Source organism: Mustela erminea, chromosome 1, assembly GCF_009829155.1.
Source record: "Mustela erminea isolate mMusErm1 chromosome 1, mMusErm1.Pri, whole genome shotgun sequence".
NCBI classification, from domain to species: Eukaryota; Metazoa; Chordata; class Mammalia; order Carnivora; family Mustelidae; genus Mustela; species Mustela erminea.
Genome location: NC_045614.1, coordinates 57,269,882 through 57,292,049, shown reverse-complemented (window position 1 = coordinate 57,292,049; position 22,168 = coordinate 57,269,882). Strand labels below are relative to the sequence as shown.

The 22,168-nt window shown below is 54.9% G+C and overlaps 1 protein-coding gene across 8 annotated transcripts in view; it reads right to left on the bottom strand.

Annotated features, from left to right (window-relative positions):
• Window positions 1-1,036: 1,036 nt before the first annotated feature.
• IQSEC1 (IQ motif and Sec7 domain ArfGEF 1) overlaps window positions 1,037-22,168 on the bottom strand; it is a 373,922-nt gene continuing 352,790 nt past the window's right edge. For 6 of the 8 annotated variants that reach the window (XM_032333040.1, XM_032332862.1, XM_032333178.1 and 3 more), the window contains exons 7-14: window positions 19,564-19,703; window positions 19,058-19,087; window positions 17,328-17,453; window positions 16,006-16,105; window positions 13,221-13,382; window positions 12,288-12,464; window positions 6,826-6,875; window positions 4,965-5,525 (exon numbers count right to left, since the gene is read on the bottom strand). In XM_032333040.1, the coding sequence (XP_032188931.1) occupies window positions 4,965-5,525; window positions 6,826-6,875; window positions 12,288-12,464; window positions 13,221-13,382; window positions 16,006-16,105; window positions 17,328-17,453; window positions 19,058-19,087; window positions 19,564-19,703 (1,346 nt within the window). Of the gene's footprint in view, window positions 5,526-6,825; window positions 6,876-12,287; window positions 12,465-13,220; window positions 13,383-16,005; window positions 16,106-17,327; window positions 17,454-19,057; window positions 19,088-19,563; window positions 19,704-22,168 lie in introns of all 8 variants that reach the window. The other 2 variants (XM_032332690.1, XM_032333102.1) reach the window with 2 other exon arrangements.

The window sequence follows — 22,168 nt, the reverse complement described above, 5'->3', positions numbered from 1 at the left end:
CTTCATGTCAAGGGTAGCAAAGGGCTGAGCAAACAGGCTTCCATACATTTTTGAGGGTGGTGGTGATTTACACATGCTAAGATCGGTTTTGCTGTGGCCTCCCACACCCCCTTGCAACCACCAGTTCATTTTCACATGCATTTTGACAAGACCAGTCCTGTGCCGGTCACTGGATGCAGAGAGGTGGGTCAGATGCAGTCCTTGCCCCCAAGGAGCTCACAATCTGGTGGGGGGGAGACAAATGCAAAACCCAGAGAATCATCGCTACCAAGCCCCATCTTAGCCGCTCACCTACACCAAGCAGCTGGTGAGGGTGGCCCCGTGCACGAGTCGTGGCATCAGACAAAACTACAGCTAGCTAAGTGTTTTTGGGAATTTCTGTGAGCCTTGGAGTGCCCGGCCACAGAAATCTGAGAACCTCTTATGGTCCCAAGTCACTTCTCTAGGAGGGGTGGGCCCCAGTTCATTTTGGTCCCTAAAATTAACCTTGTTTGGGTTCTACAAATTAGATCTACCAGTTTACTTTATGGTACAAAAATATTAACTTTGAGACAATATTCTCTGGAGCTGAATTTTGGTTCTGGGAAAGGAGAAATCATACGAGCCCGACGTGTTCTCACAGGCACGCCAGAATACACCTCCCTGGTTTTTGCACATCACATTCATCATGGCATGGAAAAACGGGCTGCTTTGACTCATAAAATCATCTCTCCTCCAGCATCTGGGGGTGGGCTCCCCCCATGGCATTCCCAGTCCACCTCAACACTCCAAAGGAGCCAGCTCCTCTCTAACTCAATGGAACTACCAAATGTGTGGAAAGTGGCTGGAAATTATAAATCCCTTTGGAAAGTTCCATCTGTGCCTACGCTGCGACGCATACCTTTATCTTGCACCCTTGATTTAAGTCAGTCCCGGGTCTTCCAGAAAGCTACTGCCGCCGGCAGTCTTGACAAGGACGGGGCCGAGGGCTCAGCTGGAGAGCTGTGTCTGCTCGACAGAGAAACAGCTAGACTTTTCAGAAAAAGTAAAAACCCGAGAGTTTTAAAGGATTTATTCGATTTCTCCACATGATCACAGCTATGGTTTTACATCAATAGAGTCTGCTACTACTCACAAACAGAATGCATATTGAAACAAAAGCAATCCTTTCCTGCCCAAAGTTACACAGCAGGCGCTGGGCCTCGTGGGAGCGGTGTGTCTGTCTCTCGAAGTCTCTGAGCGGTCCGCGTTCGAGACCTGATGCTAAGCGTTTAAAACAACTAGAAGGTGAACGACAGTTCCCAGGAGGAGACGGGTCCTGCATGGGACCTTGATGTGGCCGCAGGTAGGCTAATGGGTGCGCCGGCCGGGTAAGGGGTACACAGCTCCTCCCGCCTGTCCCTTTTCGCCACCCCCACTTCACACCGGATTTGTTTCCTTGATTATTGTTGTGATTGAAGACACTTTACAGAATTACTCCTTTCGCGGGCAGAAAGGGTGATGGTATTTTACAACGAAAACTGTAAGATGCATGCTTACCTGTAGAGACACAGCTTCATATGGAATGCTGAGTCAACACCTAGGGTCATGTTTAAGTATCTGCTGACTGTCTCTTTTCAGCTCGTTTTAGAGAAAAACAAGAGGCTTCTGCTGCATGCAGCGTGGGGATGGAAAAATCGCTCTACACTGGATGACTGAAGACATTTTTAAGCGAGATGTGCACATATTAGGATGAACTTTATTTTTACATTGTTGTACAATTCATTCATAAACTTAAAAAAAATACAAAGACATGACTTGATTGTTGTCCCAGAAAAGATCTTCAGCCACTTCTGCTAGGGTCTCCTGCTCCTGCCCAAAGGACTGTTCAATTGCAACGATTTGTGCAACTTGAGAAAAATGTCCCAAGTGTGTCCTGACAGTGGTGAGGGATGACACACACATCCTGCAGTCTATCCCAGGGGTGGGGGTGGGGTGGATGACAGGCCCCCACACCTGCGACTCTGTGGAGGGCCATGTCTAGAAGGAACTGTCCCATGAAAGCAACACTGGGGATGGTGGGGGCAGGTTGGGGGGGGCCCAGCAATTTGTCAGAGGCTTTTGCTGCCCAAATGAGACTTGGCAGCGTGGCTCCAGCCTCCTTAATAGAACAATGTACCTTCTGAAAGCATCTCCCATGATAAGTTTGTAAATATAACACAAACAGTGAGGAAACCCACTGACTTGAGCCCAACACACTGTGTCCAGTTGGAAACACGGGGAGAAACGGAATTCATTCCAGGAAGTGCCCTTTTGCTAGATCAGGCCCTGGGATGCCCAACAAAGCTTCAGGACACATGGATGGCAGCTTTGGAGGTGAGGGTTCTGAATGGCCCGCGGAGCACGAAGGACGGCGACGGACAGAGCGCACCACCCTCACCCCCACCTCCCCCGCCATTGGCTTTGCCCTCTCTTCTTTTTCATTCATGGTCATCCCTTCGGAAAGGGTAATCTGGTGCCAAATAGCCTGTATCTTTTCTGGAACAACCTCGAGTTTACAGTTAGACTTTACTATTGGTACAGAGGGTGAAGAAAAGCCAACATATTTCATATGTTACCACTTTACTTCAACTATTTGTCAACAGTAACACTGATATAGTTTGCAAATACACAATACATAGAGTGTGGCCTCGCGGGACTGACGCCGGGTGGCATGCAGTACAATTTGACTTTTCCTGGTCAGAACAACATCCTTTAAACTGCAAGACAGAGAATGCCTCGGGGAGCCTGACTCTGCAGGAAAACCTAAGAATTTAGGGGCAAGTGGGAGCGGGGAGCCTCCCACCAGCCTGGCCTGGACCAAATCAGACACACCCGTGCTGTTTATTTCTCTCCTTCCAGGCAGAGGCCTGGGAGAGAAACATGACACTGATGGGAAGATAAAGGTGGGCAGGTTAAAGTCACACTTCCAAAAAAAAAAAAAAAAAAAAAGGCTAAACTCTAGATTGCTGTATTTGCTCTCTGTGGAGATTAACAAAGTGCTCGGTTTGCAGATCTGCTGGTATGGTGACCCCGATGATATGACAAAGGGGTGGGTGGGGAGGGAAATGGGCAGGACCCTGCACCCCCCACCGCCCTGCCCCGGTCGGCCCGCCGGCTGAGCTCCCCTTGGTCGTCCTGCCGTCTGGCCACGGCACGCCACGCCACACCATCCACGGAGCGCGGAGCGCGGAGCCCGGGGCCCGCAGAGTCCCGCACTAGCTTCGCCCTTTCTGAAAGGGCTCTCCACCGGGGCAGGGGCCGTGGGGCAGTCCTCGGGTCCCACGGCTTAGGAGCACAGCACTGGCGGCTGCAGTGGCTCGAAAGGCTGAAACTACAAAGTACGGCCCGTGGGTGACTCAGTCACATAACCGGACGCGTGTGGCGCCCGGCCCCGAAGGAGCAGATGGTGTCACCACAACACGGAAGCGACAAGAGCACAGCTGAGAGTCATGTGATGCCCTGGCAGCTAACTGGACCATGAGAAGGCAGCACGGGGGAGGGCGTCGCTGGCGAGGGCCGGCACTTGTCAGCCGGGGTCAGGGTGGGGGGCCACGGTGATGACACGGGGGGGGGGGTTGTGCTAGCACACGGCCACATGAAATCACGATGATCACGGCTACCACTCAGAAAACAAAATGGGAAACACACACACCGCCCTGGGTTGCTACATGCTAGAATCAGCCTTCGGGCTCGCTCTGAGCGGTTCCTGGCAGAAACTCGCTCGGGGGCTGGTGCCTGTTGCGGTTTGGAGACAGGATGAGTAAGTTATGGTGTTGGGGAGACGAGGATGGGAGCTGGCCGTTTTCATGTTGGAGATGAACACTTTTGCCGTGGATGGGTGCCCCCCTCGGAGGGCTCTGAATGAGTGTGCATTAAATCATATGCATACAAAAGAAATATGGATCATGGGAATTCACAGTTATCGCAGCCATTAAAGTGTCTAAGAATCTGTGTCACCAATATCCTCGAACAACCAGTTCCTAACTAGTTGTCCCGAGTTGCTACTGTAGATTTACTGTATTTTTATCTATTTGCTTACCTGAAATAACAGAGCAGTTATAATACTGAGTACTTAGGATAGTTTTCTGTTAATAAAATAAGGATTTATACAAAGCAATATTGGACTTTTTAAACAGTTAGATGCTATGTTACTTGGCACAGTTAGTAATGATTGCGTAAAGATTTTAGCCAGTCCTGGAGGGACTTCTCTTCTTTTTATGAAAATATGGAAGTATCTGAATTTGTTCCTAGCATTTACGTTTTTGGTTTACTCTCTCTCACACATTCATGTAAGGTACTGTCTTCCTATCAGGTAAGTGGAGCTCCTCATAAAGTCTATATTGCTAATTTTGTGGACTGAGACGTTTCCTTTCACACACAAATACTACCTATACAGTATATATATATATATATTTATATATTTATATATTTATATTATATAAAGTTTACTTACGTTATTTTCATCAACCATATCAGGTCTACTTAATTTTTTGCCCATTGTCAATAAAAGAGCAATAAATGCAGCAAGTTTGGGTTTTTTTGTTTTGTTTTGTTTTGTTCTGTCTCTGGTTTTTGTGTCTCGTTTCTTCTTTTCCTAGGCTGGGTTTTCATATGTGTGTACAATTAGGGAGCAGAGCTGAGTGCTGCTTTGGAGTGGGGGGGCATTTCGACATCTATGTGGCCGGTGGCCCCGGTTTCAAGGCTGATGGTGGCCGAGGCCCACCCCTGGGGTCGAAGTGGATGGAACCTGGGACGCCCACGCTAAGTGCGATCGGGAGCTCTGTTCCCTACAGCGCAAGCCCCGTGGGCTCAGGGGGCTCCATCCAGGCCACGGGGAGCGGGGGGGGGGGTGTTGGGGAGAGGAGGTGGAAAGAGAAGGGCCCTGGTCTGAGGCGGACCGCCCCTGGGCGTGGCTGTGTGGTGTGCACTTGTTCCGCGGAGTCTGGGACCCCATCCCAGGCTGTCTACACAATTGTGCTGATGCCGCTGGGTTTGGCCTTGCTGCTAGTAGGGGGCGGCGGGGCGGGCGGCTGCCCGTGGTGGTGCACTGCATGGCCCGGGTGGCCCGGGTGGCTGGCATGGGCCGAGGGCAGCGGTGGGTGGCTGTGCACATGGGCCCCATAGGGTGGGTGCCCCCCGTGGGGGCCGTGGTGGTACTGGTGTGCATGCTGGATGTGCTGGGGGGGGTGGTAGTGGTGGTGGTGGTGGTAGGGAGGCGGGTTCTGCTGCATGTGGCAGTACTGGCTGTGGTGCCCGTGCACCGAGGCTGGCGGCGGGCCCTCGACAGGCCCCTGGTGATGGCTGGCCACCACCGTGTGCGGCGGGTGGGGCAGGCCCGGTGGGTGGGGCGGCGGCTGGGGAGGGGCTGAGGGCGGGTGGGCCTGGGGAGGGGGCTTCCCTCTCTTACTCCCAAATAAGGAGCCCAGGAGGGAGGATGAGTTAGGCATAGTCTGGTGTGGGCGAGATGGACACTCTCGTGTTGATGTAGGTCTCCGGCGCATGTGAGGACTGCTAATGATGGACCCCTAAAAAGGAAATTCATAGAAATCAAAATTAAAAGATCTTAAAGCACTTATGTCAGAATGATTTTTTTTTCTTTTTCTTTTTTGTAATGTAAAAAGTCCACCCACTGACTGCTAGGTCTTAGTTCAACTCACTGGTTGCCGAGGGCAGGGCTGGGTGAGGCTGCGTGAGCTTCACCTCGGCTCATGCTGCTATTGGGGGGCCGGCAGGGACTCAGAAGCGGCCTTCAACTGAGAGACATGGGGAGGGCCAGGGCACGAGGGACCCTCCTTCGGTCTGGTCAAAGCAGCAGCAGCAGCACAAGTGTGACTTCTGCTCCCGTCCTGACACGGAAGGCGGCCTGAACTTTTGGATCGGAACAACTGGCCTGGGGTGCCTGTGAGCAGCATGTGCAGAGTGGAGTGGGGTGGGCTGGTGTGCATGAAGGACCCCGTTCCTGCTGAAACTGCATCCTACACTCTCCTGGGTCCTCTCCACAGGTGCAAGGGCCAACTTTTCTGCCTGCGTGGGCCCCGAGGTTTCTGGGAAGCTGGTGGTAGGGACAGGAGGGGGCTTGGGGACCCTTGTTCTGGGTGGGTGGGGGCTGCCTAGGCATTTCACTGCAGCTACCTACTGCAAACCAAACAAGGAAAAAGAAGGAAACAAAAAGGTCTGCAAGCTGAGGTTAAGATGTGAACAGTAATATAGAGATGGTTGGAAGATGAATGAAATCTCATGAAATCCACACGGAATTTTTCTTGCTCTCACGGCTCTCCTCCCCCGAGCTAGCTAAGCCAAGTCCATGGTGCCCTGACTGCAGACACACAGCAATCGAAACTCCAGGAAGGAAGCGATGGGGATGGCGGAGCATGGAAGTCAAGAGACCGGCAAACCTCCCCCCAGGGCAGCGTGGCTGGAGGGTGCGTGGGCGCCTGGTGGTGGTGCCTCCCCCCCAAGGAACAGTGCTGGCAGGCGGGGACCCTGAGGGGGGGTGCCGGGAAGCTGGGATGTTAACCATGCTCGGAGCCACTGGGGACAGGGTTAAGCGGGAACTAAAACACGGAATCCAGAACCACCCCCCCACGGGTCCAGCCCAAACAAGCGGTGAGAGGCACGGGCGATTCTAGGCGGGAGAAGCTGGCATGCACTGGGGCTGAGGCAGGCAGGGGTGAGGGCGGGCGTGTCTGCGCCTCTGTGCAGTAGGGGAAGGAAGAGCAAAACAAAACAAAACGAAAACAGAAAAAAAAAAAGACAACAGATATAAACCAAGGATTGGGGAGGCAACACACGACAGCCAGCTGGACGGAGGCGCTTCCTACTTACTTCCACATTGCTCTCTAGCGATCCCGCACTGCTGCGACGCCCTCGCTTCCCTGCCCAGAACATGCAATACCAGAGGTTAGACACGGACACGAGGCCGGGCCGCCGCCTGCCTGGCCCTGAGCTGCTGCCACCGCCACCGCCACCACCTCCGCCACCGCCGCCGCCGCCAGCACCATTGCCGGCCAGGGTGAGGGTCGGAGGACGGGCTCTGCCGGGAAGCCGGTGGCAGGGCAGTAACGAGGTAAAAAAAAAAAAAAGGGGGTGGGTGGGTGGGTGCGTGGGTGTTTAAAGAAAAAAGGAAATGTTTTTCCAACCAGCCCCAACTCCATGCCCCTTCTGCTAGACTGGCAGTCCGCTGGGGGCAGGGGGTGCTTCCAGGTGGGCTGAGGCATGTGCCCAGCTGGGACCCTAGCCGCCTGCCAGGAGGGGACGACCGGACAGGGGCAGTTCCTATGATGGCTCAAAGCAAACAAAATGTGGTCCTACATAGCCGTGACTTGGCGTGGATTTCATACACGCATGTATATGCATATTCGTACATACATATACATCCCCCCACCTCACAGGCAGGGTGGGCTTGATGGTTAGGAGGAAACTATGCTTGGCATCCTGTCTTTTCCTCCTGGGAAGCTCAAAGGTGCCCATACCTCTGGAGTCTGTTGTTTGGTTTGTGCAGTGCCCTGGCCAGGGGCAGGAGACAGGGGCAAGGCTGCTGGGAGGGCCCAGGGTTGTGCTTCCTGTCTGTGAGCCACCCCCCTCCAACCCCAGAATACTACAAAGCATTCCCTCAGCTGTGAGTGCTCCCTGTCAACGGCTTTAAATATCCCCGGCACAGGGCGCATAGCAGGCACTCGATACACGTTGGCTGTGTCCAAGGAAGGCTGGGTCTCCTTCTTGGTTCTGGAAGCCCAGGGCTCACCCTGGCCTCCCCAGTCCCTCCGGAGACCGTCTCCATGGATTTCTGCAGGACGCTGAGGTTGGCAGGAACGGCTGGGTGCCCAAGCTGTGGGGTCTGGTCTCCAACGGGCTCTCAGGAAGGAACAGAGAAGGGCCTCCCACTTGACATTCTGTAGGCTTCCATCTGTGCAGACCTGGCCACTAGCCAAGCATGTTTGTTCTTGGTCAAGCCCCAGGGCCATGCAGGTCAGGCATCCGCGCCAAGGAGGAGACAGATGCTCTGGCTGGCCCAATTCCCGAGAGCAGGATTCACACTCGGGTCTGCCTGTCCACCTCTGGGGCTGGGAAGCTTGGCCATGCTTGCCTTCTAAGCTGAACCCAGGCTGAGCCTAGGAGCCTGGAAGATGGAAAGATTGCTACCTGCCTCTCTGTGGCCCACACCCTAACCATGTGCTGGGTGGAGAGAATGCGTCTGTGGGTCCATGGCATCCAAGTGTACTGGACCGTGCCTGGGATACAACCTTGATCCTGGGCACACAACAGCAGACTCGGGGCACATCTGGTCCCTTTGCTTTGCCTGCCAACCCCCAAACCTGAGTACCCGCTGGGAAATTGCTTGACTCTGCGAGCCTCAGAACTCGCTCAGGACAGGGCCACATAGAAGATTAGGGCAAGAGGGTTTTCTACCGGTTTCTGAGGACCGGAGAGAACCAAACAGGACCTGGCCCTTGTTCCTAGCTGGAAAAAAGATGAAGGTCACGTATCCTCATCTTCTGGCTGGTGTGAGAAGACGGGCTGACCTTCTTCCCTTCCTGCTTTTTGTCTCAAAACGGCAGTCCAGAGACATGGACCAGGAGGAAGCCCTTTGGCTGGAGGTGATTCCACCTGGCGCTCCTTTGATTTTTCACCTTGGTTTCTGCATCTGTGAAATGGGCGTGCCCCTGCTTCTGAGTGGGCCGGACACGAGCATCAGACACTCAGGGTACCGTGGCACCACGCAGAAATGCCGAGTCAGGTCTCTGCTGTCTTTGGGATTTTAAAGTCATCTCTCTGGCCCCTCTAAGCCTAGAGGGCTCCCCTGACTGAAAACCGGGGACAGAGGAAGGCCAGCCCACCCCCGACCCCCCTGCCGGTGCCCAGCAATGTCTTCCAGTTGGCCTGCTTCTCCCACTGGGACTCAAGCTGGGCCTAGAGCTAGGTTTGAGGGCTCCATATGGTATCTGGTCTGAAGAAGGACAAAACCCTCCTCTTCTTCCTTCTCCTGCCCCCGGTGGGCCAGGCTTCACGACGGTTTTATCTTGGATGTCTTTGTGTGATGTTAAGTTTCTTAGAATTCACCTTTTCAACTTCTGAATCAGCATGAGATGTGGGGTATCCTTACAGAGCTCTCGGCAGTCCAGTCCCAGAGCCCCTTACTTATAGGCACACCCCACAGACTCACTGTAGACCCGGGTCTGGGGGAGTGCACACAGAACACCCTATGTACTCAAGGAGGCACTGTATGCCAGGACAGTGGCTCTCGCCCCTGCATCCACACTATCCTTCACCTGGACTCCAAACTCCAGGTACCCTCCCTCTCTCTTGGGATCTTAGAGGTGAGCCCCGCCCCACCCCACCTGGTGTCTCTCCTAGAGCCAGATCAGGCCCTGCCAGGTCAGTCAGGGCCAGGATCAGGAACCATATCCGGAAGGTGCCCCCAGCATGGCTCTCCACATCCTTCCCCTGCTTCTTAGTGTCAGCACAGGGTACAGCAAGGGCTCTCAACCCAGGGTCTCACCCCGTGGCCCTTAACGATGCTGGAGGCTGAGCCGGTGCTGCTTTGGACACTGGCCGCCAGGAGCCACCAGCTCTCCCCTCGGAGGGCTGCCTTGGTACAGAACATGGCAGGTCTCCAGCTAAGCCCAGGAGCAATGACAAGGGCAAGTGGGTCCTATGGCCTCTGGGAGAAAGCCTCTTCCTGGAGACTGGTGTTGAGTAGCTTGACCGGGAAGGGGCAGGAGGATGTGGGGCACTTGGCGGGGAGTGTCAACCATGACTTGACTGATCTGGGCCAGGGGCTAAGGCTCAGTCACACCTGTGCCCCTGGTCCTCGTAGGTCCTTGATTTCAGGCTGGCAGGACTCTGAAATGAGCACGGGGTCCCAGGCGAAGGAAGACCCTGTAAAGGGTGTCAGGTGGGGGCCTCCCAGCTCATGCCCCTCCCTCTACTCTCAGAATGTCAAGGGCTCCTGGAGGTCTCCTCGAGGGTCAAGCTATAACTGCCTCTTGGGTCTCCAAGGTCTCCATCTGAGGTGTGTCGTCTCCTGGAATGATGTGTGATCACAGCAACTCTCAGGAGTGGTGCCACGCCAACTGCGGAGTGGTAGCTTGCCTGAGGGGAGGCGGTGCCCCTGACACCTCGCCTCTTCTCCACGAGCTCATCTTGCTGAGGGCCGCGGTGGGTGGAGTAATGCTGCCTCTGGACAGCGGCACCCCGACCCAGTCCCAGTCCAGGGCATGGAATTCCTTGTCTCCAGCCGCAGAGCCCAGCATCTTCTGGGATGGCTGCCGACCCTGGCCAGCCTCCCTCACGAGATCCCAAGTGGCCCATTCCTAGTCTGGGGCCATGGCAGCCGCCAGCCCTCCGGGACCTGTGCCTTGCCTTCCCGGCTTCCTGGGTAGTGGGGGCTTTCTTCCCTGGGGACTTTTTTCATTATCTCATGGGAAGACTCTATCCCTAGAGGTTTTCTTAGTTCAGAATGCCTCAATGACAGTGGCAACAGGAACAATAAACAGAAAGTAGCCGAACCTCAGAGCTCTGTCTGTCCTATGGCCAGGGGCCTGGGCACGCAGCTCTCCTTGATGCCCAGGAGCTGGAAGAGACGTGGCTGGCTGTGAAAGCCATTCTGGCCATGGTGAGAGCCTCAGTTTCAACAGAGTCACAGTCACTTGAGGGGCTGCACATGGCCCCTCAGCCCTCCAGGCACTGCATTAGGTATCAAGAGAGGCCAGGGCTTACCCACTGCACAAACTCAAACAGAGGCTCCAGCCCCCAGCCTGCAGAGGCCCAGAGCAGTCTGGTATTGTTGAGCTGGGTTTAACAAGCCATAGGGAAAACCAGCGGTTCTCAACCAGGGGCAGGTTTGCCAACAAGGGGTGATTTTTGCCCCCCTCTCCCCAGAGGACACCTGGAAATTTCTAGAGGCATTAATGACTGTTATGACTGGGGGAGGTAGGCCTGGACTCCCGTAGGTAGAGGCCAAAGCCACTGCTAAACATCCTGCAGAGTGCAGGACGGCCCCCCACAGCACCAAATGTCAAGGGTGCTGGGGTTGAGAAACTCTGGGTTAACCCTCATGCTGGCAATGGATTTCTGATTTTTACCATGGGAAAAAAAATATGACAAGACAAAAAAAAAAAAAAAAAAGCAAAGGAAAAAAGTCCAACTTAAAAAAAAAAAAAAGAGGAAAAAGAAAAAGAAAGGAAAAAAAAAAAAAACAACCCAAATTTCTGGGCAATGGCTAAGCCGCAGGAAGGCAGGACTGCTGGTGGGACAGGGTTGGGATGGGGTCCCAGGCAGGCTCTTGTCACGGGGCCCAGAGCTGGCCACCGGGTAGTGCCCAAGGCAGGGTGGGCTGGGTGAGCCCTCAGGATGGGAGGTGGCCGATTTCGGCCTGACAGGGTCTCTTCCAATGAGCCAAGGCCTATAATCAGGCTCCCAGGATAAGCTGCCTGGCTAGATGGGACAGGGGAGACCGGGGAACACGGGGTTGGCGAGGGAGGCCTGTCACCCACAGCTCCTCTGATAGCGATGCAGGCCAGGCAGGGCTGGAGCAACACTCCCGGGCGGCTGGCCTCAGCTCAGAGGACCTGGCTGGGCGAGGGCTGCCAGCAAAGCTCCCTGAGGCTCTCTAGGCACACCCTCCACCCTGGGAAATCTGGGAGGCTTAGTGATGCTGCTGGCTTGGGTGTTAAGAGGCTGGCAGCGAATAAACACACACAGAAACAAAGAAACAACAACAAAAACCACAGTCTGCCAGGGCTCTCCCCTGATGTCCCAGGGGCAGTCGTGGCCACCACCTCGGGGCTGGGTGTGGGGGGGCCTGGGTTCCCCAGAAAGGGAGACCTGTGTGAGGGAAGCAAGACCAGGGACAGCGGGAGGGGGGCTCCAGACACAGTTTAGAGGGCTTCACTCCATTTCATTCATCAGCATAAAACACAGGGACGCAGCAGCACAGAGGACAAGGGACACATCCATCAGCGGGGCCTGGCTCACTCTGTGTGAGAGCAGTTTCCGGAAAATAAATAAAAGGATAAATGAAACCCCTAGAAGGAGAAAGGGAGAATGAGGGTAACCTCCTGGCTGTTCTGCCTTAACCAGTGGGTCCTGTTTCTGGGGAATCCGGCTCTGCGTGGTCAGGTGTTGCTACAGTTTGGGGACGTTCACAGGGCAGTGCTCAGTTGGAACCCTGCCGCCGCCACTGGCCGCTACCGCAGGCCCTTGCTGGCACACGACACTTGCCCCAGCGTCCCGGTCTGAGTCCTGCGTGCGCTGGGCTAGGAAGGGGGGCCAGGCCTGGCTCTTACCCGCTTCGGAGAGGTCCCTCAGGGAGCTGCTGAGGGCACTGCGTTTGAGGCCCTCCCCGCTCGCGTAGCTGTCGTCCAGGCAGGCCCGGCTCAGTGTCCCGTTGCCCGACTCCTTCTTGAGGCTGGAGCACTGGGACATACTGGGCCGCACGACGCCCTTCTGCTTCTCAAGCTCCGCTGAAACAGAGGAGGAGAGGGACTGGTGAGAGGGGACAGCCTCGGGGGCAGGCATGGCAAAGCACCCTGGGGAGAAGTCAGGGCCCAGGGCTGTCTTGGGAAAGAGAAGGTGCGAATGCCGCCTTTCACAAAAGGGAGCTGGAAGGAAACCCTAGAAAGGAGGCTGGAGGGGCACAGGCCTTGGGGTCTGCAGGAAAGACAGTCACTTTGCAGGCCTGAGGGCAGACGAGGAGACGAGCCTGGTCTGAGGATAACCAAGGGGTAACCCAGCCTGGCTCGGGAGGGGGTGGCCAAAGGTGGAGATAGCCATGTGTCTCTAGGGATTGAGGCCCGGAGCCAGGAAAGGAAAGGATTATAATCAGCTATGCTGGAACCCAGGGGATGGGCTTGGCTCTGACCCCATTGGTCAGTTGGGCCCTGTCGTGGAAGACAAATAATCACCACACTAAAGTGCAGAGAGCTCAGCTCTGGCACGCTGGGAAAGCTGGTCTTCTGGGATGACCGGGGAACCGGGGCCCTCGAGGGACATGCCATGCGGTCCCACCAGCAGGATGGGCCTGGCCACGGAAGCCCCGGCTCTCACAGGGAGGCCTCTACTGCCCTGCCCGCCATGCCGCCTCCTCTGGCTTCGGGCAGGTGGGCGGTCCTGTCGTAGGGCTATGGGAAGGACAGGCGAGACCTCCCAGAGTCCACCGCGAGACCTCCCAGATAAGCCGGGGCTGCTGGCTGTCCCTCTCCAGGGGGCCCACGACTTACACTCTATCCTGTGCTTCTCCATCTCCTGCACTTCGGCAATGGACTCCCGCAGGTCATCAGTGAACTTCTTCCGGTCTTGAGGATTGGGCGCATTGAAGTTTATTAACACTTTGATGTCTGCCCCGGGGACAGCAGATGTGAGCCGGATGCCATTGGGGTAGTCTGCAAAGGAGGAGGAGAGGAGAAGAACCCATGGGTCCCTGTGTGATCTTTGCAATCTCCCTCCCGGTCAAGAAAATACTAAGAAGTCCGAGAGCCAGGCTTTCAGCGGACATGTCTAGCCGGGAAGGAAAGGCATCCGCAGAGCAGACCACAGAGACTGCCAGGAAATCCTCATCTTCCAGCCTAGGTCCCTGTTGTTCCATCTATAAGTCAGGGTCAGATCTGGCTGATCTAAGCAGAAGCCAGAGCCCCCATTCTTCCTCAGCCTGAAGGTCATGGAGCCTGGACCCTTCAATTCAAGGTCCCTGGTCACTGCCTGCAGCTTGAGAGAGTGGCCAGGGCTGGAGTCCAGAGGGGGTGAGAGGTAGTGTCCTGTGCTGGGTGGGGAGTCTTATCTGGTCACCTCAGACTATGTTCAGGGTACACTGAGCTCTGTTCTCTGCCAAATGGCCGCCACACCCTCGTTCCCTTGCATGTAACATGGGCGTTCTATGCTCAAGGCACTACGCCAAGGGCAGCATCTTTCTGCTCAGACCTTCCTGGTGCCACTTCTGAGCTCACAGGGTCCCTGTGTCTTTGGCCCCTGGCAGCACCTCTCTTTTCAGTGGGTGTCTGTAGGCTCTTGGCTCAAATACCAATCCCACTCTTGCTCAGACCTCGGTCAACGCTGGGAACTCAAACGCCTAGAGATCCAAACATGTTCCCTAAATGTAGGAAGCAGACCACATGAGACCTCAGCGCGACAGAGCGAGTGGGGAGAGGGGCATGCAGCCCAAGACTACCACATGGGAATGCGGGCCTAGCAATGCCAAATCCCAGTTCTTTTTTTTTTTTTTTTTTTAAGACTTTATTTATTTATTTGATAGAGAGAGATCACAAGTAGGCAGAGAGGCAGGCAGAGAGAGAGAGGAGGAAGCAGGCTCCCTGCCAAGCAGAGAGCCCAATGTGGGACTCGATCCCAGGACCCTGAGATCATGACCTGAGCTGAAGGCAGAGGCTTAACCCATTGAGCCACCCAGGTGCCCCCAAATCCCAGTTCTTAAGAGAAGTCAACAGTAACCACAAGTTCCATATGAAGATTTCAATTTCAGCTCAACAAAATAAAAAATAAATGTATAAATGGAATAGAACATAACTGACCTGGGACTGACCCATGGCTACCACTCTGAGATCCATGGTATGTATGAAGTCATGTCCCGTAGAAATGTCAGTGTCAGCTCTGGGGCTCCTGCCAGTGCCTTGTGTCCAGGGATGAGGGCTGAGCCCTGGGAATCTAAAAATGATCATGGGGCAGCTTCTGCCTGAGGATTCAGTCTGGTGGGGTCACTACTGTGAGCATCATGGCCACTGCCACTCCTTCCAAGCGGGGGCCTGCTCCTCAGGAGGATGTGGGATCCTCCCTGGGGCTGCCTGGTGGAAACCGGGGCAAGGCAGGCTTCCTGGCCTAGGATGTGGCAGAGCAGGAGGTGGGGAGATGGTAGGGTCAGCATCCTGGGCTCTTGGGGGCACAGTAGGTGCCAGTTCCATTTAGGACAGAGAAGGGGTAAAGAGCCCCAGATGCAAGCCCTCAGGCCCCAGGGTTTGGGATGGCCCAGCCACAAGTCCCTGGAACTTTCTCAACCTGCAGATGGACAGCTGATCACATAGATGGTAGCTTGGTGAACTGTCCGAGAGGATGAGGGCTTCCCTGATGCTGGAGACACCACGACACTCCACAGGTGCAGGCAGCAGGACCCAGCCCCTACCCCTCATCTCAGGAGGCCTGGCTCAGCCTGAAGTTCAGGGCCCTCCAACAAGGACGGGATGAAGAGGGAGAGGAAGAGGGCAGGGCTTGAGTACTGGAGAAGGACGAGATCAAAAGAAGAAGTCGGGAGTGGCAGTTCCCCGCCAGACTCCCTAGGCCCCACAGACCACTCATACCCAGAGGAGAGTTTTCAACAGCAGCTAAGCATAAATCCTGTTTCAGGGGCTGTTCTAAGTACTTCATGTGCATGCACTCAGCTAAATCTATGAGCTATCAGCCCATTTTATAGACAAAGGGAGTGGAGCCCAGAGATGTTACGCGAGCCGGGCCACAGAGCCGCTAAGAGCAAGAGCAGTGCTGGCTCCAGGCTCTCCGTCCGGGGCTGAGATCTTCTCCTCTACCTCCCCTCAGGCATGACCTCAATCTATTTGTTCACTTACATTGGCACATCACCTATGCCGTTTAACTTGAGGTTTTCCCCTGCAACATTTTATTGATATAAATGCACTCTGCTCTAAATTAAGAAATCTCACCAGCCGTAAGCAGAAAGAATAGGAAAAGTAAATGTGATAACCACCGTGTACGATGTCACTAAATTCTTTCCCGTTACTGTTGCTTATCAGCCTCCTGGCCTATATGATGCTCTCCGCAGGTGACAGAGGCCTAAGAGCATGCGCAGGAGAGCTACCCTGGGGTTCTGTCCTTGGGGAACCAGGCAGAAGGGGAGATCACTGGGGAGCACTGTGCTTCCTGATGACAGACTGAGAGCTGTGATGCCATCTCCCGCCCCACGGCGTTGTGGCCACGTGTGGACGAGCACTCTAGGCCACATGCTCGTGGCCTGGCCGTGGCAGGCCTCCCCTCCCCACACACACTTACACTGGTTCTCGAAGAGCAAGACCTGCATGCCGTACAGGGAGAAGGACTGTCGGAAGCTGTAGGTCACGGAATTCTTCTTTTTCTGGAAGATCTTGGTAACCTGCGGATAGCCAGAGACAGAGGCTAAGTCCCATCATCTGCCCAGGCGCAGCTCTGGGAGCTCGGGATTCGAAGTGGGCCTAATGTCAGAATGCTTTCAGTGATTCAGAGGTTAGGGCAGCCCCTGGGGCAGGAAAGGGCTGCGCACTCATGCATATCCTGACACGAGTGCTGGCTGCTGTTGCTACAAGTCCCAGGTGTCATGCTGGCTGGGAATGACGCCCGTCAGGCTAGCACAGAGGTGACAGGCACAGCATCCCCCAGGACCTTAAAGGTGCCAGGCCAGATGCTTAGGCCCAGGACCCCTCCTGAGTGCTCTGTATGCAAGATTAGTTTTGGGGGAGAAAACGGAGGCTCAGAAGTCTGAAGGAACTTGCTTTTGAGGTCAGGGACTCTTAACAAAGCATCTGAAACCCACAGATCTGTATTCTAACCTCGGTAATCAGAGAGGACCAGCTGGGTCTCAGGCAGGTAGGGGTATGGGGCAAGGGCCTCTAGCGAGAAACCTGTGGCATGGGAGAGACAGAGACCCAAAGGATAGGTTCGCCCTGCTACCTGCAGGGGCATCTTTATCCCCAGTGGCTAGCACCCATGCCACCTTTTTTCCAGGCAGGAGTGCCTCAGTTTCCCTTTGGGGAATCCCCTCTCTGCTACTTTTAGTCCAGTGGTCCTGCAGCTGGGCAGTGACCCAGGCTTAGCCAGTGAGGCAGCATTGCCCCTGCCTGGAGCCCGGGAGTGGCTAGGACATGGGCCCGGGAAGCAATGAGACCTTGGCTTGGACTTACGAAGAGAATCCCACTGGTGGCCAGGGATGCCAGGGAGGCCCAAGGGGTGGGGCAGGATGAAGCCTGCAGCTGCCAAGGCTGACACTCCCTTCTTGGACAGAGGCTGCCTGAGGAGGAAGCCTGCACAGCGGAGAGACAGCCCGACAAGGAGTCCTGCGGACACAGTTTGAGCCTCTGGGAATAGTTGAGGCTGAAGGCCCAGAGGCTCCTCTGGGCTTTTTCAGAAGCCAGCAAAGCCCTGTGTTCATTGGCAGCGCCATGAGTTAGACTCTGCCTCTGTGAACCCAAAGACCATGGGGCTAACTCCATCCCTGTGACCCCCACCCCACCCCCACATGTGCCTCTTTCAGAGACGTGGCCACATGGAGACCACAGCTGCAGGTCAAGGGTGCCCTGAGTCACGCTCCCAGCCACGGCCTGCTGTGGGGAACCACATACCACCAGGAGGTCGTTAAACAGGAAGATTTCTCGCTGGTGCAGTCCGAGTTTCTGAGGCTTATTTGGGTCTGGAACCTCAAAGAGCCGGCAGTAGCAGACCAGCCTCCGATGGGGCAGAGAGAGCACCTGTGCGGGGAGGGAAGCCTTGCCGTCAGCCCCCTGCCCCTCGGCAGGAACCCAGGCAGCACATTTGAAACCCAGCCTGTGCGCCTGGCATCTGAAAATGCCCTCTCCCACCAACCGCGCATAACAGAGCAGACATGTTTGGCCTCCTAGCAATTCTACCCCGCTCTTCCTCAGGAGCTCTCCTGAAGGGCTGTGGAAAGCGCCCCTGCTTCTAGTGATACCTCCTTTCCTTTCCTTCAGGCATGTCCCAGACTTCTTAGAGCATCATGTTCATGTTGCAGGACCCTCCACCCCCCAGTGAGAAATTCACCATCCGAGTCCCCAAAAGGTGCCTGTCACAGACATAAGCCCGGAGGTCTCTGTAAAGTTCTCTCCAGAGAGTGTCTACTCTAGAGGGGGAAATTGAGGCACAGAGAGGTTGGGCAGCTTGCCTCAGCCACACAGCTAGGAAGGCACAGAGCTAGGAGCGGCTTCTGGGCCCCTTCTAGAGAATCCTGATGGTTCTGGTGCCTGAAAAGCCCTGTCCCAAATCCCGAGCCAGCTGCCAGAGCTCTGTTGGGCCTGGCCTGGGCCTCTGCTCTGAAAATGCCTAGCATGGGTTCATGTGCATCCCCACCCTGCTGAAGCCCAGGGTACTCTCAAGGCCAGGGGCACCTGTTGGTAGAGTGGACCATATGTCCACCATATGTCTAAGGGCTGTGGTGACAAGCCGTCTGGGAGGCCCAGTCACAGCTCTGAGGGTCCCCCAGCTCACGCAAGAGACAGTAAGTTAGAAAAGGGCTGGCATGTGCTGGGTATCGTCATGGCAGGCAAGGAGGGTCCACTCTACCAACAGGTGCCCTGGGGCAGGGATGCCCGAGCTCATCTCACCCCTCGTTTACCCGTTTCTAAACCCAGTCAGGATAGGGATCCCTTTCCCCAGTCCTCGAACGGGGAGGGAACACATGGCCCAGGCTGGTGTGCTCAGGGAGTGGCCCTGCTCAGAGCAAAAGTGTGAAGGGGAGAGGGTGGTGGGAGGTGGGGCTGGAGAGGTGGGCGAGGGTTGGTCAGTATCCAGTGGACCCTCTGTGGGAGAAGCTGGCAAGAGCGGGGAGTGGACAGTTTTGTGATACTGACTCCTGCAGCCCGGGGCCGCCTGCTGAGAGGGAGAGACAGACACGTAAGGCATGTGCCATGTGCCTGCCAGGCGGGTGTGTCTCCAGGTGCTCCTGGGGTGAGCAGGCACACTTGCTCCAGGCCATGGCAGTGGAGTATCAGGGGTCAGAGCATGGGTGGGGTGGGAAGGGTCGTCTGTTTCAGGCACAGTGCCTCTGCGTCTGGGGATAAGCCTCGGCTTTAGAGCTCTGCCCGAGGGAGAGGGACGGAGACTATGTGCTCTGGCCAGCTGGCCCAACCCTCCCCCTGGGCCCGCAGTCTCTGGGCCTGCAAAGATTCGAGGCTGGGATCATTATGCAAATCAAATTTCTCATCGCTCCAGAAATTAATTCAAGCAGTTAGAATTGTGGATCTGGGAGCCAGGAGATCGCAGTGATCTGAACAAAGGACACGGGGCCCAACCCCACGGCGGGCTATCAGCCAGAATGTAAAAGCAAAAGGATACTCACACAGCCAAGCCCATGATGCAGGGATCCAATCTAAGCAGGAAACATGAAACAAAGAAAAAAAGACAACAGTGATTGAAGAAATGCACCTGGGCCCAGAGAGAGCTAACAGGACGACATCCAAGTAGGTCAGCACCCCTCCTGTGGCTCCCACGTCCTCTGTCCTCTGTTCGGACATGTCCCACACAGTAGCTGGGGAGACCTTCTCGCTGCCAGACCCTAAGACAGCAATGAAGGCATTCCTGGGCCACCAAAGGACCACCGTAGGACTCTGGCTATTGGTTTCTTAAGAGCCACAGGCTCTTTTTTAAACAGAACCCAGAACCAATGGCTGTTACTCCCAATTAGCAGGAGCCACCCTACACCTGCAGTAATTCCCCCTAAGGCGCTGGGTTCCAAATGGCATCAGGGCCGCTGTCCAAAGCTGCAGCCAGTGAGGTGGGCCTGGGGTCACATGAAGTGGGGGTGGGTGGGAGTGGGGGAGCCAGGGACACTGGGTCACCACATACCGGCTTCTTCCCCACGATGAGCTTCTCCACCTTCTGCACCTGGGACACATGGTCCTCATTAGTCTTCAGCTCCCGCTTGCGAATGCGCTCGTAGATCCCGATCAGCATCTCCCGGGGAATGTCCTCACCATCGTCCACACCTGGATGGGAGAGCAGCCGCCAGGTGTCAGTGAGGGCTGGGGCCTAGGTGGCGGGGGCACCCCTCTGCTTTGGGCCCCCAGGCTCACCCCTCATTTACCAGTTTCTAAACCCAATCAGAAGAGTGATCCGTTTCCCTAGTCCTCAGCAGAACTAAAGGCTCTCTGGACCCACAGTCTCTGAACATCTTCAGTCCTTTACAAAGTGTCTCAGAATCCTTCCACCAGGACCAAGCCAGCACAGTCAGGCTCCAAGGCTTTATGAATATCAGCTTGGTAACAGGCCTGGGCTCAAGTTCCTGCTTGGTTCCCAAGTTCCCGACAGGCCACGTGACCGAGTCCCTGAGCTGGGGGTCCTGTTTCAGGTAGGTCACCGAGAGCACTGGTGGCTTCCCAGAGATCTTGTGAGGAGGCCAGAGCAGCCCAGGTGTTTCCCAGAAAGTGTGAATTCCGTGCACCTGCTGCTGGCTGTCATCCCACGTCACATGGCACAGAAGCTGGAGGCCTGGCCTTAAACCTGAGTTGTTCCGACAACAGGCACATACCCTTTTCTGCTAAACCCTGAACAACTGCTGTGAGGAGAACAGCCCCACTCAGGAGAGAAACCCAAAACCACACCAGTCCTCAGACTGCAGGCTGGCAAAAATCCCGGGGTTTGGTATCCGACACTGTTGGTGAAGCTGTGGGAAGGGGCCTCACACACTGCCGGTGGGACGGGGTCCCTGCCCTGGACCACTTGCCACTGGCTATCACAGTTATAAACTCAAAACCCTCCGGGCCACTGATTGCATTTAGGGGAATTTATCCCATGGGACAGGCTCCACAGACAAGGTGACTCATTGGAGCATGGTTTCCAAATAGTGGAAGACTGGAATTCACCCATTTACCCGTTCACAGGAGACCGGTTAAGCCATCACCGCACAGGGGGGCAATGGAATATCACACACCTGCCAGGAAAATGAGCAAGGCCATAGGGAGCCGACATGAAACATCCTCTGAGATTTGTTAAATGAGAAAAGCAAGGTGCCAAAGGGACGAGGGTAAAACCAGTTGTGCACGTTAGTACGTGTGTGAGCAGGGAAGCTGCGGGCAGTACACCAGGGACTGAACAACCTGGGTGCACAGGGAGGGTGGGAGGGGCTCCGCCACAGACCTTTCCTACTTTTTTTTTTTTAAACAGACTATTTTTTTAGAACTGTTTTTTGTTTTTTGTGTGTTTTTTAAAGATTTTATTCATTAGTCACAGAGACAAAAGTACTCGTACAAGCAAGGGGAGGGGCAGAGAGAGAAGCGGGCTTCCTGCTGAGCAGGGAGCGGATATCCCAGGAGCCTGGGATCGTGACCTAAGCCGAAGGAGACACTTAGCCGACTGAGCCACACCGGTGTCTCTAGAACTGATTTTTAGAGCAGTTAAGTTCACAGCAAAATTGAGGGGAAAGCACAGGGACTTCCCTATAACTCCTGCCCTCCCAGCCACGGATCTTTTACATCTCCATAGTTTTGCCTTTTCTGGAATGTCACATAGCTGAAATCCTGTGGTATGGGGTCTTTTCAGACTGGTTTCTGTCCCTCAGTAATAGGCCTTTAAGGTTCCTCCAGGTGTTCTCATGGCTGCATAGCTCATTTCTTTTTTAAATTTTTTTTTTTTTTTAAAGATTTATTTATCTGACAGAGAGAGATCACAAGTAGGCAGAGAGGCAGGCAGAGAGAGACGGGGAAGCAGGTTTCCTGCTGAGCAGAGAGCCCGATGTGGGGCTCAGTCCCAGGACCCTGAGACCATGACCTGAGCTGAAGGCAGAGGCTTAACCCACTGAACCACCCAGGCACCCCAGCTCATTTCTTTTTAGCACTGAATGATATTCCATTGTCTGGATGGACCACAGGTTATCTATCCGTTCACCTACCAGAGGACATCTTAGTTGCCTCCAAGTCTTGGCAGCTGTGAATAAAGCTGCTGTAAATATCCATGTGCAGGATTTTGTGTGGACATACGTTCTCAACTCCTTTGGGTAAATACCAAGGAACGTGAATGCCAGACTGCATTACTTTCTGTTTGCTTTTTTTTTCTATCTATGTGAGGATAATACCCATTCAAAAAATCAAGCTACAGAATTTAAAAACAAATATCAATAAAATAAAAGCATTGCTCATCTGGCTTCCATGCCAGTGAGCTCTTCCTCCCCAACCCATGTTCCAATTCCCAGAAGTGCTCCTGCTGCTGGACCTACGGGGTGACCTGGGGTGAGCAATTCCAGAGAGCAAACGTGTCCAGTGTATGTTGGGGCGGGGGAAGGCTTCCTCTACAAAGAACAAGCTGGATGTCTGCCCAGTGCAGAGTACCAGGTGGGCTTGGAGAGACCAGAGTCCTGCCCCCTCTGACATGCACCTACTGTGTGATCTTGGGCGGATCCCCTCTCTCTCTGCCTCGGTTACCCTTCTGGAACATAAGGAAGATGCAACAGAATACT